At 38.6% G+C, this 17,163-nt stretch overlaps 2 protein-coding genes across 2 annotated transcripts in view; one reads left to right on the top strand and one right to left on the bottom strand.

Annotated features, from left to right (window-relative positions):
* Window positions 1-2,469: 2,469 nt before the first annotated feature.
* LOC116686663 (ubiquitin-conjugating enzyme E2 G1) lies at window positions 2,470-9,477 on the bottom strand. The gene is made up of 6 exons (XM_032511686.1): window positions 9,213-9,477; window positions 5,325-5,427; window positions 5,098-5,195; window positions 4,692-4,870; window positions 4,463-4,570; window positions 2,470-4,373 (listed from the first exon to the last, which is right to left on the bottom strand). Exons 1-5 carry the CDS (start codon window positions 9,253-9,255, stop codon window positions 4,484-4,486), a joined length of 510 nt encoding a protein of 169 aa, XP_032367577.1. The 5' UTR covers window positions 9,256-9,477; the 3' UTR covers window positions 2,470-4,373; window positions 4,463-4,483.
* Window positions 9,478-10,750: 1,273 nt separating this feature from the next.
* Window positions 10,751-17,163, top strand: part of LOC116686657 (anaphase-promoting complex subunit 7) — a 10,406-nt gene continuing 3,993 nt past the window's right edge. Inside the window, exons 1-7 of the mRNA XM_032511680.1 lie at window positions 10,751-10,986; window positions 11,748-11,934; window positions 13,733-13,852; window positions 14,955-15,066; window positions 15,321-15,474; window positions 15,593-15,735; window positions 16,934-17,051. Of these exons, the coding sequence (XP_032367571.1) occupies window positions 10,886-10,986; window positions 11,748-11,934; window positions 13,733-13,852; window positions 14,955-15,066; window positions 15,321-15,474; window positions 15,593-15,735; window positions 16,934-17,051 (935 nt within the window). The 5' untranslated portion in view covers window positions 10,751-10,885. The remainder of the gene's footprint in view (window positions 10,987-11,747; window positions 11,935-13,732; window positions 13,853-14,954; window positions 15,067-15,320; window positions 15,475-15,592; window positions 15,736-16,933; window positions 17,052-17,163) is intronic.

Below are 17,163 nucleotides of genomic sequence, written 5' to 3'. Positions count from 1 at the left end.
TTAGTTTTCAGTGGTGATCCAGAATTAAAATTGTGGAAAAAGTGGAATTTAAGAGATGTCTTAATATTCTGCGGAAATTTCTGTTGAATTCTGCGTCTGCAGATTCTGTGTGGGCCTGAAACCTGCCCTCTGCCTGGAATTTCTCTTTTCTTCCTATTTCGCTGAGTATGGGATGTTTTGGGGTGTCAGCAATGATCCTTTGGGCCGCACGCGGGTGTGCAACGCCCAGCTGACCACAGCATGCAGGTTGTGTAGCCTAGGTGTCATTTAGAATGGGGACGCCGGGGACAATTCCTTCCACTTGAAATAGTTGCTTTTGTCCCCATCCCTTTTTAATCGCAATTTTGTTAAAAAAATAAGAAACACAGATTTGTGGAATAAGTTTTTAACATGAGCAGAAATCTTGCTGAAACACATATGAACTATTAAAGTCCAGGGGTTGTAAATTAATATGTAATATTAAATTATTATTAATTAATTAATCAGTGATGTGAAGAGACACATTTAAAGAGGTTTCTTCCACAAACAAAAGACACAAAGGAGGCGGAAGACTAATGGCTACATGTGTGTTGACCGTAAATGGGAAAAGTTGATCTGCAGGAGAATAAATATCACTTGTATCAGGCAATTGTTTCTCCCTATGTCTTTTAAATTTTCTATTATGAAATAGCCAGTAAAATAAGGGCTTTTTAAATAATTTTGAAGAAAAGTGCCTTGGATTTCCTTTTTTTTTCCTATACTTAGTTTTTTTGTGGGCAGTGGGCACAACTGGAGTCACATGTGCAACTACAGTCTGCACAGCAACAGTTCATGTGGACCAAACTCTGGTTTGTTTTTCATTGCTCGGTTTTCAGTTTTCAAATCTCTACACACTTATCCCATGGCTCTAACCACAACGTGCACAACACTGTGGATTTACAGCACTTTGTTCAAATGCAAACACACTGCTGTCACAACTGTTAACCACACATTCAAAACAGAGTTGATTTCACTCTGGTACCCATCAAACACTGCTGGTTGCATTTTTGGCTGAATCCTAAGCAGGTGTCATGTTTTAGACTAGTTAGTGAACACATACGGTATTTATATAGAGAAAGCTCAGAAAGCCTTTTTTGTGTACATACACAAAATAAGAATTACAAACAGTTATACACTGTACCGTATGAGAGAAACAGGTAAAAGAGCATAGATACCGATATGTCCAGGTAAGATGTCTGAGGTTACATACACAGCTATAAAAAACAAAATGTGAAAAACACTGCCTTTACTATAGTAAAACTGAGTTCTTACTGTTTTTCAGAAAGTAATGGAGGTGAAAGTAATGGAGATACCACATCCATTAGTATTTAGAGGTGATGCAGACATGGAGGTGGAGGCTGAGGGTGTAGCCTTGTACAACTGCCACTTTGCTTGTTTGAAAGCCATGACGTCTCTCTCTCATGGGAGGGCCAAATTCTCTGGGCGGGCAAAGCAGAGAAACAGAAACCTTGCCTCCTATGACCTCATAAAGGGGCAAGATTCCAGATCTGCCCATCTGAACTTTCATTTTCTCAAAGGCAGAGCAGGATACCCTGGGTTGGGTTTACACCTATCACAATTTCTAGCCACTGGGGTACCAAAGGCAGGCTTGGGGAACTCATATTACTGTTAAAAAAAAACCTCATAAAGTGACATTTTTAGGCCCTTCAAGAGTTGGTTGCTGTGAATGAGTTTTGCAGGTGATGTGAACCATTTAGTTCAGGTGACTGCTGGTAGTGCAGACTGTAGTTTTAGTTTTGCACATGTAGCTCCAGTTGTGCCCAACGTTGTTTAGCAATTAATACAACAACAAAAAAACAATTGAATGAATGCAATTGAATTCCCGACCCCAAAGAGCACCTTTAAAAATCTGACTAAACTTCCTGAGCACCCTGGACATTGCAGTCTTGCCAATCTATAATTATATATTTTTAGATGTCAATTTGCGTTCAAATAATCTATTCTGTAATTCAATAATGAAAACAACAGGTTCATTCATGTTGAGTTAGAATTTAAAGAAATATTTGACTCACCATCTGTACCGCTCTGGTTAGATTCTGCAGACCTAAAAACAATTGAATTTGAAATCATCTACATCCTTCAATCCATTAAAGATGTTAACACTCACAATGTAGGTTTTACCTCATTACGATGTGACCCCTTCAATTTTTTAACAGGTTCTCTTTTTTCCGCTGCTCAACAAATGTTACTTGCTTTCTCATTGTTACTTACAATTCCAATATTTCCTGTTGATATGTCTGAGAGGTTGCAAACATCTTTATCAGCTCAGTATGTATTGCAGCCAGCAGAACCCTATGCGTGTGAAATGAAGCCAGCCCTGAAATCTGACACTATTCCCTGGGTTCCAATTACAGAGCAGAGGTCTAATATACTTGAACCCAGAGCGTGTTCTCATTTAAAATGTAAAACACAAATCAACATTACAGGCCACTCTGTTTACACACTTTATTGAGCATCATGTCCAATATACATTGCATTGACACAAAATGGAACAAAACAACAAAAAACAAATAATGGCGTTAGGGTGGATTACCTGAACACCATTTTCAGAGCGTATTGCTTAATGACATTTCAAACGCACCGAATCTGTGCAAATACAGTGAACACCGGTCAGAGGAGGTCATGGTAGGTTAGAAAATTCTGACTTAAAAAGGTAATGTCAACAGCAGTTATGTGATCAGAAAGTCTACAGAAAACTACTAACTGTACACATCACATTCACCCAGAATGTACTACCAATGGTATATTTAAACATACCCAACTCCTTCAAACCTGATTGCATGCGCCAAAAGATGGTTAGCTATTTGTCAATGTCAGTCACAGATCAATCATGTATAACATAATTCAGAATAGATGTCATCATGGCTTTACGTTCAGCAACACCATCAGCAAAAGTGAACAAAAGCCAATGCTTTTACAGACTCCACCCAAACACGACTGTGTATATTCTTTCAAAATTAAAATCCTAGACACAGGATTGTGTTCCTTTCCCCATCAGAACACTTATTTATACTTTACTAAGTGGTATGTTAACTTCAAGTCTCTATCAATAATTACAACCAAAATTCAGTGATTAAGTAAAAGGTGATACATATTATCTAAGTATGCACCAATCAGAATTTAAGATGTTGATAGAATTTAAGAGCATTACTTAATCTACCCAAAGTCCTCGGAGTCAAAACCTTGAAGTTAATGTGACCTACGCGTCATCCAAGTAAAAACGACTAGCCTAGTTCTACCATGGAGCCCCTAAATTTCCCTATTTTAAACAGATTAAGAACTCAAACCACCATAACCCTCTGCAAATGTATTTACCTTTTAAATTGAGCTGTTATGCCAGTTACCAGTACACATGTAGACTAATCACAGTTTAAGCTATTTTTACCGACTGCATTTGGTTGTCCATGATTTACAACATTGTGAAAAGACATTAGACTAAGTGATAATCAATAGATCTTAAATGACCATAAGGGCCACGTGTTAAGGGAAAGGCTCAGCAATATTAGAGGTTTAAAGTACAGTACTGATTGCTAATCGAGACATTATTAACTTTCAACATGAGAAGTTGGCACAAACCTTCCGTTACCATTAGCTAGGCTTGTGTGAGTCAATAGATCATGAAACAATAACTCTCAAATCACTGAGTAAGCCATTCCATTTACATCTACAGCTAGCAACAATACATAACAGAGCTGTTTGAGGGGATCATGCGGGTTTGAGAGTCATGGTTTTATATCACTTAGACATACACTAGCATAAGGAGAAAATGCTAGCAGGAGGTTGTTTCTCAGAAAGTACAGACTGTAGGAAAACTCTCTAAAAAGTTCTCAACCTGTCTCTCCAAACAAAAAGCCGGCTGTGACGATGTGAGGCGAACAAAAGGCAACAGTGATTCAATGACACGTGTTGAAAATAATCACATCTATTGACAGAGATTTGTTGGGCCGACGTCAATCTGGGCGTGAGTATTCAGAAGGGAGGACAAGTGATGATCTAATGGTAACGGGTTTTGTTTTACACAATCTTGACCACTAAATTGCATAAGAAACCTGGTATAAAGTAGAAACTGTTCAGCAGCAGATAAAAAAGCAAGTTAATTTACAGTAGTGACATATCTTACATCATTCATTTTTCAAAATAAATAAAATTAAATATACAATTCCGGGTAGGAAACAGGTTAATTTCGCTGGTATGGTTCTCAAATTGGCTCATTTTGCGGAAAATGACAACCGTTCACAGAAACGTGGTTGAAGTTGGCCAATTCCTTTGACTGGCAAAACAAGGGGTGCAAAAGCCTTTTGTTGACATTTTCCCTCTGAAGGCATTTCCTTTAACTGAAAAAAGAACACTGTTATTACTTTTACTTCCAGAACAAGGTTTCACATGTGACAGTTACTGTAGCTGAAACAATGAATTGACTTACCCTGGAATATACAGTTGACTCCTAATCAAAAGCCATCTCTTGACTTTTTCTTACACAGCGAGCTACCTTCCTCTTGAATTCACCGTTAGGGTCCTCCCTCCACTCTTTCTGTGGGAGCAACATTGGATTCTTTCAACGACACATCCTCAATTCACTTGAACTGCCACGATAACAAGAATAATAAGATGTTTTCTAGTGCCAGGGGGATGGGATAAGTAGTGGAACTCACCGCCGCGTCCACATTGGCAGGCGAGTCACTGTTGGGGTCCGCCAGCATGGAGATAACACTAATCATGATTGTCTCTACCGTGTGGATCGGAAGCCAGCGTTCCTCGGGCTTCTCGTAACCAAACTTATCTTCTCCCGGCTCATGCAGAATTGAGATGCAAACATCGCCGTTCTTTGCAACTGTGGAGAAAGAGTGGAGCATGAATTTAACAGCAGCCAATATAATGTTATGACAGCCTTCTGTACAATTGAACTCAAAGGCTGGACTACTTCACTGCTTAATCAAAACAACCTTTCAAAATCATCCAATAAAGTAGCTTAACAAACAATAATTTCACTGTCCACACCAAGTGACGGCAATGGAGATTTGAAGTAAACATCAAAGAGAACATGCTCAACATGTTTACCATTTGGGTGCCAGATTTCAGTGATGAACTTCATCTTGGGAGGCCGTAGTGGATAATCATAGGGAAAGGTCAGATATGCTTTGAAAAACCCTCCTTCACTGCAATACAAAGAAGAGAGCGGGGACAAATGAAAACTGATTGATTGAATTATGATTGAATAATTCAAAATAGTAATGTATATATTTCTAACCAAAGAAATCATTGTCCAAGTATGTCTTCTTACTTACAAAAGGGTATCTTGTGGACCAATGATCACAACTTCCCATTTATATATATCATCGTCATCTATTAGACCGGCTGAAAAGCCCTCCACGGGGTTCTTGTTGAGCTCTGGAAAAAGAAAAAAAAAAAAGAGGCATAAAAGGTTGTTCTATTCAATGAACTGGACATCAAACAACTATACTAATTTCACAGATGTGACAGGTCCACTCCAGGGTTATTTCTGGCTCAGAATGAGCCTTTTAGGAACAATGTACATTACATTATTCTTTAGTTAATACACTCCAGTTAACAAAACTGGAAAATGATATTTAAATATATAACCACGAGAGTCAAACAGACAGTCTCTCCAATTCAACTTTCTATTTTGCTCTTAAACATATTTAGAGAGAAATTGCTATTTTTATTCTCAATTCTTAGCATTTTGGTGCTAGTGATTTTCTTTTGGGGCTGGCTAAAACCTCTTTTGTGTGTGTGTGTGTGTGTGTGTGTGTGTGTGCGCGTGTGTGTGTGTGTGTGGGGGGGGGGGCAGAGATCTCAATATACAGGAAAATCCCTGAACTCTACATGCGTGAGCAAGTAAGGAGTCAAGATAAAAGAACAATATTATAGAGTAGATTTTGGAGATGTCAGCATTTTGAGTTGCATGTTATTGCATTGACAAATTCATGAAAAAGACAGAAACAGGAGGGAGGGACAGTGATTAAAGTAGTGGTGGTGACTGATGATTTAATAAGCCAGTTGGTATAATTACTATACACAACATTCCATTACAGCTCATTTATAGAGGGTGTAAAAAACTTTTTTTTACAGTACTCCAGGATTTGGTGAACGTCAGAACAATACTTGGAACTAAAACTCAACAGAAAACCTTTACAGGGCAAAGCACAAAACAAATGCCTCAGATTTCACTCATTCCGCGATAAAAAGGTTAAAACGTAAAGAAAGGTTAAAGAAGTCCAAAAAAAAAAAAAAAAAAAATGCTGCTGCAAAAACTGGTGCAAAGTCATGGCACAGCCAACATGAGTCTATGTCACTGACATTGATGAACCACGTATGCAAGGTACAATTAAATCTAAGGCTACATTTAACGTGTTTATTTCCATAAACAGATATTTCAACCTCTTTGTTTTCAAAAATAACATGGTGCACAGCCGTTAGTTTTCAGAAAAGTGTTCAGTTACACGTACCCTTGTTTATATGCGTGTCAGAGCATGCCAAACCTGTAGGTGACAGTGTAACGAGAAGCTCAAGCCCACGTTAGCCAATCAAAATCCAGAAAAAAGCAACAACAGCAACAAATCACTTTCTCTCTCTTCTCGTCCTCCCTTCTTCGATTGCTCGGCAGTTTACATGCAAACGAAGATTTACAACATTTTTCAAAAATAACTATTTACGTGTAAACAGGGCCGAAGGTGAGCCGCGTGTTTGTTTTTTCCCCTTTTGTTAACCACACATTTAACTATGAAGCAGCTACGGGGAATGTTAAGTTTGCTTTCACAATAAGTTAATGATACAAAGTTGCTGCTGACCATATTGAATAAGTAGTATGTGCTGTGTTAGCCTCTTTAAAAAGGTCCCATGCTCTTTGGATGCTTTTATATAGATCTTAGTGGTTCCCTAATACCAAATCTGAAGTCTCTTTCTCAAAATTCAGCCTTAGTGCAGAATTCCAGCCACTAGAGACAGTCCCACAATGAGTTTTCCCTAGTATGTTCCATTTCTGAGTCTGTAGTTATTAAGGAGGGGGGGAGGGGGGCCTTAACCAACTGCTTTGATCTCAATTTTCTGGCCTAGGTATAGCCTCCCAGTTAGAACGTAAGCATTTTTTGTATAATAATGTTTGTAAAATGGGTGCCTTGAAATAAATCCCAATATTGATGTTGACTTATATGCTTAAAGCACTCCTCTAATACAACTTTTGTTTATGTGTAGAGGAGATGCTATGTTTTGAGGTTTTTGGTATCATATGAGATGTTTTTAGTGAAGTAATAGAAACATTACTTTTTGTGTGTCTCTGTTAAAGAATGTATAAAAGATCATTTGAATAAGTCATAGTCTCTCATTATTCCAATATAATTTAATAAATATACAGGGTGCGAAATGTTCACTGAATCAAATCGTGGTTTCCAAATTTAGTGATCGTTGCTGAAGTGAATCACCAACTTGAAGAACTGCACTGAGTCAACCAGTGTACAGCCAGTGTTTCACAACCCCACACACAGAGAAATTGGAATAAATCAGTCATAGAATGGGATATTAGCCTGTCTCCTTTTCTGGATGCAGTGATAAACACTGTCATTCAGAACCAAAGGGAAAACCTGAATCCTGTCCACAGTCAGTACATTATCACAGTTGGTCTTAACTTTATCAAAATAGGTAACTTTGGCTACAGTGTCTCTAAAAATACTAAAATAATATCAATTCCTTGATAGGAACTACATTGTCTGGGATGTCGACCTTCCTAATATTGTGATCTCAGATACCTTTTCCTAACCTTGAATGCTGCATTACAGTTTTTATAGTCTATTTCACTTCTGGGATTGCTCCGTTGACCAAATCCATTGGATTTCACTCATTTAGGCCGGATTTCCGTTGCCTTAGGCTTACTTTGCGATGGCATTTTAAACTCTGGTGTATTTATGAGGACTAGGTTAACCTTTTCTCAGATCTCTGCAGGGTAAATCCAGACAGCTAGCTATACTATCTGTCCAATCGGAGTTTACTACTGCATGACTAAAACCACTTTTAAAAACGTACACATTCCACCAAAATAAGTTCCTTCCTCCGGTGCTTGGCACCGCCCAAGACGATTGTGATTGGTTTAAAGAAATGCCAATAAACCAGAGCACGTTTTCCTCCCATCCCCGAATGCAATATATGGAGTAGCCAGACCCTCCTCCATGGGGTTTTGGAGGAGGGCCTGGCGAAGCTAGACTACAGTTTTTATGACCTTTTTGGATTGTTGCACTTGAAAAGGAAAAAACAAATATAAACTGCCACTTCCTGATGACCATTATATTAAATCTGACACATTTTGTCATGTTTATCAGACTAGTGGTAATAAGTAAATGGTATAATATATTTTTAAAAAATAGTTAAGAAAGAGTTGTTTATCTAGCTGGGAGACAGACATTCATTCGCTATCATCAGGGAGCTTTAGCTGTGCATCATGGCTATTGGTTGTTCAGTGTCGAAGTCCATGTTGGCATTAATAAGAAAAGACACACCACTGCCACCAACAGTAACCATATTGATGGCGAGTCTCAAAATACGAAAACAGGAGAAGTCATCATTGAGAGCTTAAACACTGAGATGCGTATCCTCGTTAAAAAGCCGCTAACTACCCAGCGGTACGGTCTGGGCCAGAATTTACATTAGAAACGTTAAGATATTATCGCATAGAGCTAGCTAGCTGACCAGTTTGTAATTTTAAATCAGGGTTCTACTGATATAGTAGCATATCTGTCTATGAAAGGCTTTGACTATGATAAAGATATTATCAGCCAAGCTAAAGTCATCAGAGCAGATGAGTCCCTGGATTGATTATTCCTTTGTTCCGTCAGCTAACTAATGTCGAACTTGCTAGCCCGCTAGCAAGGCTGGCATTTCGATTAAGTATTGATTCAGATATAACGTTAGTTATTTGAGCCACTTATTATTGTATATGTATATCTTCTTTTCACCAGAGATCATTTAATCAAAGTAGCTTAGCCCCATACTAAACTGCAGTGATAAAGGAATCCATTATGTTGCTTGGTTAGCTTTCTCAGCTCACTCCTATGGCGTAAACATAGCTTTGCGAAGCTATAAAAAAAAAGGCTAACGTTAGCTGCTAGGTAGGCAGCTAGCCTTTACATCGGCTATATTTGATAACGAGATTGTATTTATATTACCTGCCAGTTGTTTTCGAAGAAGTAATGCTGATTGTTCGGTCATGGTACGCGGACGTAAATGAAAATCACTTTGTGTCGACAAATACCTTCCAAAAAATAGAGCTAAAGCTAAAACCGAGGTGAGAGCTTGCGCTGCCTGCTGCTGATTTCCCTCTGTGTTTTGACACAAGGTTCAGCTGCTGGCTTTGGCTGTGCGCATGCGTGTGTGCAGTATGTGTGTTTATAATACATCCATGGTTTATGTGTTTATGTATTTAAGGCAACGTTTCTCTAGGTATCAACAGGATCTAAACTTGAAACGTTCTGTCCAACCTTCTAGCCAGCTTCCCTGACCTAACGTTACGTAATTCTTGATTAATTTTAGAACATTTTTTTTTTTTAGGAATTTTAGTTCCCAAAGACAGCAAAAGGAATCCCAGGCCAGTTTGTGTTTATGATGATGAAACTGACTAACCGAATAATAATAATAATAATAATCATAATCATAATCATAATCATAATAATATCATCATCATTGTGGAAACACTGGTATACGTGTCTTTCATAGAAAAGCAGTATTGGGGTTTCTTTTGTTTTTATTTCTCTGTACATGTTTATCTTTGTCTTTTTTATTGTATCTTTTATGTCATGTCTGTCTGTTCTGAATGTACCTTGAGTCTGGCGATAAAGATGATGATGATGTTGATGATGATGATGATGAGTTATTTACTTCATGGTGTTTTATTGTGGTGATGGTGGTATGATGGTTGTGATTCGGTTTGTAAAAATGTCTGGCCGTATAGAAGAGCTTGGGTTTCTTATTATGTGAGACATGCAGAGTCACCATCTTGTTGACTTGATTAGAAGTTTATTGATGCTATTAATGGACAAAGTATTTTTGCTGATACCTGTTGTAACAATGTGTAATGAATCTGTGTTATAAAACAGAACTAATGGTCAACCAATATAGCAATATTAGGTACCATAATATGATTGAACACTACTAATAATAATCATTTTACCATCGTAAATGTAGGCATATAGCATATTTTTTAGATCAAAGTACTTCTAAATTGAATATTATTTCCAGCTGTTTGAAATATTCTTATTGGAATGAATACATTTGTGTGACTCAAGTGGCACACCACAACAAAAAAGTTTAAAAAATATTTATGTACTGTATTTTTGTTTTACAAGGATGCTTAACAGTTTGTTAAGTGTTTAAAATAGGTTGTTACCCCATATCAAAGTGAAATAATTAGCTTAACATGAATTCACTAAATAGATTTTACTAAAAAAATATTGCTGCACCAAATACACAAGATGCGTTTTAACTATCGGAGATATGAGGGATCAGCGATCCAAGAGGCGAATGAAAACATTTTACGTATCTTTCGCAAACGTTAATTTTTACTCTACGCATTTTTGCCTATTGTTTCCAATATCAAAATAAAGTCAATGAAACTAAATTTGTTCGCCAACGCAGCTTTCATTAAGATGATCATATTCACTAGCATAGTGTTAGAAATCACGAGCTTGTGAAGAGCACCCAAAGGCAGCATTATGCGGAAGGAAGGTTGCTCGGCGCCATATTTAATACATCAAAAGCTAGCTAGCATTGACGTAAGCTGTTTACAAGCCCCAACTTTAAACTTGAGACGGAAAACTAAAGCAAGCCTTTCACTTAATCAAAAATGAATGTTATAGATCATGTACGGGATATGGCTGCCGCCGGCCTTCACTCTAATGTTCGGATAATGAGCAGTTTGTTGCTGACGATGAGTAATAACAACCCGTAAGTAATGCCAAAGCAGGATCCGTCTATTTCCTGAAAAGTGCCTCACCAGAGTGTTAGCTAAGTTGTAATCCTGAAATGAAATCACAAAACTAACTGGGTAACAATAACTGACATTAGTAATTGTAGTGGTAAAGAAGCTCGGACTTCTATATAAGTAACGTTTCAAAAAGAAGAGTTTATTGGGTGGAACATAATCTACATTCCTTCCCAAGAAATAGTCAGATTAATAGGCGCAAAGTAGTAGCCTCAAGTGTTATGAATTCAACCGAGCAACGAGTATCGGAGGACTTATCACATATTTTTCAAGGTTCACCGGGTGATTGATTTGAAACTAGTGGCTATGGGTAAATGTAACGTTACAATGTTTTGTTCTGGTGTTAGTTAGCCCTGCATTACTTCGTAGGACATAACTGAAGCAAGATGAGTCTACTCTTTATACAATTTCATGGGTTCTTACACTCCTGTCCTGTGCTTTGGATCAATTGACAATTTCATTGTCTTTTGTTGTTGTTATCGTTGTTATGGTTTTACATTTTCAGAATATTCTTCTTCAGTTTTATGTTTTTGTTCACTTTGTTATCTACTGTTTTCATTCTGATTTTTCTGTTCTGTTTTATCTGCCACTGAATTATATCATTTAAGACTTTGGCTATTAGCATTTCAAGAAACACAATGTGATATCATGTGTAAGAGACATGTTTCTACGTTGTCTTTTCTGATTCTTATAACTTATATTATTTGTATCTTTTTGATTTAAGTGAGCTGCTTTCGCCGACCCAGAAGTACCAGTTGTTGGTTTACCATGCGGATTCCATCTTCCATGATAAGGAGTATCGTAATGCCGCCTGCAAATACAGTATGGCATTGCAACAGAAGAAGGTGCTCAGCAAAACATCTAAAGTCCGTACTTCTACTGGTGGCGCTGCATCTAACATACAGGCACAGGTATGTAAGATAAGACTAACCATTTTTGATTGAACCAACTTGGTGTCTCCATCCAGATTTCCTACAGTCTGCAAGTCAGAACAGTTGCATTTATTAGGGGTCCAAGCCCGAGGGGCTGGGAACCGCGGTAACAAGGCTACATGGTTCTCCAACAGCAGGGATATGGAACCTTTTGTTTTTCTAAGGATTCTTATTCTTGTTCTCCTCGTTAAACTCCCGCTGCAGCCTAAACCTTGCATGATGGCGGTATGCCATTTTCAGGACTGGTCCAAAACTCTGCAAGGACCTCAGGCGCAACAATTGACCCACTTACACCACTAGGTGTCACTATAGCAGAAAAAAACGTGTTTGGCCCTATAACTCCCAAACTGTACCTTGGACAGTTAAAAAACCATATCACGATTTATCGAATATCAACTTTTTCAAACTCCTCCTAGACCGCACGATAGATCTTCACGAAACGTGGCACATAGCATTTCCAGACCAACCTGCCAAAATGTTGATAAAAGAATATTTATACAATAAAAATTGTGTATAATGCGCCAAAACAAATTTGTGTAGCTAACTATGAAAACACCAACTTTACCATATCTTGGCCAAAATAAATGCTGTTGAAGCCAAACTTTAGATTATTCTTTGGTATGTCCTTCTGAGTCATCAAAACAAATTTCACGAAAATTGGCCTCTAGAGGGCGCTACAACTGCAAAAAGTTTGTCTTATGAACGGCTCATCTGATTTTTACTAAATTTAATGGGTACCATCTAGGGCCTACTCCTGAGGCACCCTTACAGTGGCGTACTGATTGGTCAAAGTGGGCGTGGCCTATGGGACCCACGTTTGGATTAACCACTTCCACAGCCCTTCTGTTTAAACCGCATAGCTTTGCTACCGCGGTTCCCAGCCCCTCTGTCTTGGAACCCTAACTAGTAGAAACATACTGTCTTTTGGAGCTAACAGCTAACTAACAGCTGCCCCGTTCTGCTGACGTCCTTGTTGTCTTACTAGCCCTTACAGAAGGTTTTGTCCCCAGCCTAGAAGCCCAGAGTTTTTCGGGGTCATTGTGCAATTAATCCATACCGTTACATGCAAGATTGATACACTGTATGTCAGAAATGTAACTAATTTGTCCTTTATATGAGTTATAATGTTTAATATGTTAATTTTTCCACCGGATGACTCCAAATATATAGAACTGTTTTAGACAACACAAATGTTTGTGTCGCATTGCAGTGTGTGTGATGTCAATATATATATCTGTGAGATTCATGTTCCGTTTTTATTTGTTTGTCTTTATGGTCCTACAACCTTTTTAACATTCAAGTGACCTCAGTGCTGCACAAATATTCTAATAGCCCAGTTTTTCCTAAAAAGAAATGATATTCAAAGATTGACTATGGACAACAGGGTTGATGTTTTACAAGGTTTTATAGAAAATGAAATCAGACTGACCAGAGGTGGCAGAAATTCCTTTAGGGCTCTGGGATATTTGCAACGGCATTGTACCTTGCAGGTCACACTTCTCGGTATTTCCTGACATTTGCCTCCCCACGTAACGCTTTGGGTTCCGCTTTTGCACGCTCCACCAGTTTGCTGATGTAGACTCGCGTCGGGATGTCTGGCACGATGAGGCTTGGACCCTGTCATAACTGCCTGCAGTTCTAGTTTTCATTTGATGTTTCCATGATAGTATCATACAGTACTTTGCATCTTGTGGGACAGATATCCATACCACTGACTTGATCAGTTGGCATGGACGGCAACAGGAAATGTACTACTTCATATAATGTTGTCTTTCAGAGTTTGCCGTCCGAAATTGAAGTAAAGTACAAGATTGCTGAATGCTACACCATTTTGAAACTGGATAAAGATGCCATTGCAGTGCTCGATGGGATCCCGTCCAGACAGAGGACTCCAAAGGTAAGCTGCTACTCTCATAGTTATTGTAATAAACTTATTTCTTAATGCTTTCATATGCCTTTTTTATAATACAGACATCATATCTGTTAACTCTTGGGCTAAAAGCTAGATTATTTTTCTCAATCAACCAATTAGTTGTTTGGTCTATAAAATGTCATTCATATGTTATAAACTAATCAATTAATGGAATAATCTTTGCAGCACCAGCGTGCATACATGGGACCAAAATGAAAGTTAGGTGGGAAAGGGCAGACAGAGAAATGACGAAAACACGTCTTTATCTCAGTGAGACCTCTGCCTGCATTGTGTACACAAAACTTTGGCTGCATAACACTTTCAGAATAACAAAGAAACGCACAGACAACTAATGAAGGGATAAACCTATAGATTTTGAAGTTATAAAGTAGTAATCATTTATTAAAATGTGAAGTAAAAAAATCCACAACTGGAGTGTGGCTGTAAAAGTAGTAGACTTTGTTGGTTCTACTTTGATAGGTGCTGCATTCAGATGCAAAACTGTTCTAGTTTTGCTTTCTGAAATAAAGGGGAAACAAGAATTACTACTTACAATTTTTGCATTGCAAATGGTAGTCCAGAGATCTTCAACAGGGGGTCTGGGACCCCTAGGGGCTCCAAATTATTGTCCTATTCTCATAGTTTTTTCCATAAATTATTATTATAAACATTATACACATTATAAACAAGCAAATATAAATCCCCACTGATGATAGGCATACTGGCCTATAGGTAAGGTCACTAAGCTAGTCATCCACAGATACAGTTAACCCTAAGGATTCACTGTGCTACATGTATGTTTAACATATAAACAAGACTTATAAACCATGCCATAAATTATCAGACTTTTTTAAAAGCTTAGTATTTCATGGAAAAAAGTATGTATAAAGGTTTTAGGCAGCCCTAAATGTAATTGTAGGCCCAGTTTAATATGCACCTTAATTGTATACAATATGCGTACCCTGCTCCATCTGTCTTTAAGTTAAGGGGTCCTTGGCTTAAAAAACATTGAGCACCCCTAGTTTAGTCAATTAGCTTTTATAGAGAATTGTGATAAAATGGATTGTCTTGTTCTTTCTTGCCTCAGATCAATATGATGCTAGCTAACCTGTACAGGAAAGCTGGTCAGGAGCGCTCTGCAGTGACGAGCTACAAAGAGGTCCTCCGACATTGTCCCCTCGCCCTGGATGCAATCATTGGTACGCATGGTCCAAGACAGACACCTGCTGACACACTTGTACGCTCTTTACACATACGGGCTCTTATATGTGCGCCCACACAATATATCGACTTAATATTGTTAATTTTGTCAATATTGTGCAACCCTAGCACTCACATGCCGGCCATATCTCTGCTTGGACTTAGTGAATTACGTGCACCAATGTACTGTGTAGGGCTTATAGACAGACCTATTTGTGAAAAGCGCTCCAAACTTTGCTTTTTTCCTCTCTAGGTCTTCTCTCTTTATCAGTCAAAGGAGCTGAAGTGGCGTCCATGACAATGGATGTGATCCAGAGCCTCCCTAACCTGGACTGGCTCTCTGTTTGGATCAAAGCTTATGCCTTCATACACGCCGGGGACAATCAGAGAGCCATCAACACGATTTGGTAAGCAGAGTAACAGAGTAATTGACACAAAGTGGTTGAATATTGCGGTTCCTTTTTAATGTGACTGTCCTCTAGTTTATTTGACGTGTCTCCGTCCCTCCCTCATCTTTTGTCTCAGCTCTCTTGAAAAGAAGTCTCTGTTGCGGGACAACGTGGACCTCCTGGTGAGCCTGGCGGATGTCTACTTCAGGGCGGGTGACACCAAGAACGCCATCCTGAAATTTGAACAAGCCCAGATGCTGGACCCGTACCTCATCAAAGGTGTGCTACAGGAAGCTTTTTTTATTTTTTTTATTGATGGACCGAGCATCTGTCCCAAACCGTTTAAAATGTGCTTCTCAGTTATCTTCTCAATCATTATCTGCCAGGATGTATACACCAGCTTCACACTAAGCCTAAACACTTGATATTTGTGACAAAGTATGGCCAAATGCAGCGCACTACGAGGAACCAGATGCTGCACTCAAAACGGAATTAAACGCCACGGAGCAGAATCTACGGGACCACTAACATATTTTTCAAATGGGGGGCGATGAAGCAGTTGCAGTTGAAGCAGTGAACACCAAACTATACAAATGTAATTTATAGTTGTGTGTTCTTTCAATAAGTGCTCTGATAATGTAATCAGATAGTGAGAAAACAAGCCAGAAGGGCTGCTTGATTGTGGATAAAATTCTAATCACGTTTATTTTGGTCAATATTGAAATCACGATTCTTTAACACGATTACCCATTGACTTTTGGAACAATGTTGGAATTATTAAATTAAAAAAAACAACCTGTGAAACAATTCCCAACAGTTAAAAAAACACATATTTAATTGGGAAATTTCCCTTCATACTTTTTTCCTGTTTGAACACAAAAAAAAGACAAAACAGTTTATCTCGATTACTCTGTTTTTGTGATCGTTGGGAGCCAAAATCATAATCGCGATCAAAATGCAATTACTCGCACAGCCCTACAAGCCTGATATATATTTTGGCGGGCAACAACAGGCGGCGGTAGTGCTCCGTCGGGCTGCGAAAGAGAAGACTCGTTTCCGGGCGGTGATTAACGGCCGCGTGCAATTTCAGAGAACACTACCCTGTCGAAATGTACTCACTACACAAAGAAGTACATACTGTTCACAGTGTACTACATGTAAGTAGAGCCCGACCGCTGAAGGATTTTTAAGGGCAAAACAATACAAATATTTGGTTATTTAAAAAGCCGACAATCCGATATATCGGCCAATAATATATTTAAAAAAAGAAAAACAAAAACATAAACAGATTTCCCTATCATTAGTTATTTATGAGTTCTCACTAAAATATTTGTTTTATTGTCACAACAGAACAGAGGCCCGCCGAGATATTGGTTGTGTACTCACGGAAGAATCCAAATTGAGACACACGAATGGAACACACAGGACTTTTTTTTTGCTGTCCGGGTAATGTCAGCTCTGTTGTTTGCACTGGCAGGGATGGATGTGTATGGCTACCTGATGGCCCGCGAAGGACACCTGGAGGATGTTGAAGTCCTGGGGGGGCGACTGTTTAATATCTCAGACCAGCATGCAGAACCCTGGGTCATCTCTGGGTGAGTGTCCGCGATATCAAACATCACTGTCATTAGTTTTTCAATCAGCACTGCTCCCAGTGGATGACACACACACACACACACACACACACACACACACACACACACACAC

This window comes from Etheostoma spectabile, unplaced genomic scaffold, assembly GCF_008692095.1.
Source record: "Etheostoma spectabile isolate EspeVRDwgs_2016 unplaced genomic scaffold, UIUC_Espe_1.0 scaffold433, whole genome shotgun sequence".
Classification (NCBI taxonomy): Eukaryota; Metazoa; Chordata; class Actinopteri; order Perciformes; family Percidae; genus Etheostoma; species Etheostoma spectabile.
Note: the sequence above shows the minus strand (reverse complement) of the source record. Positions and strands in the feature narration are given on the sequence as shown.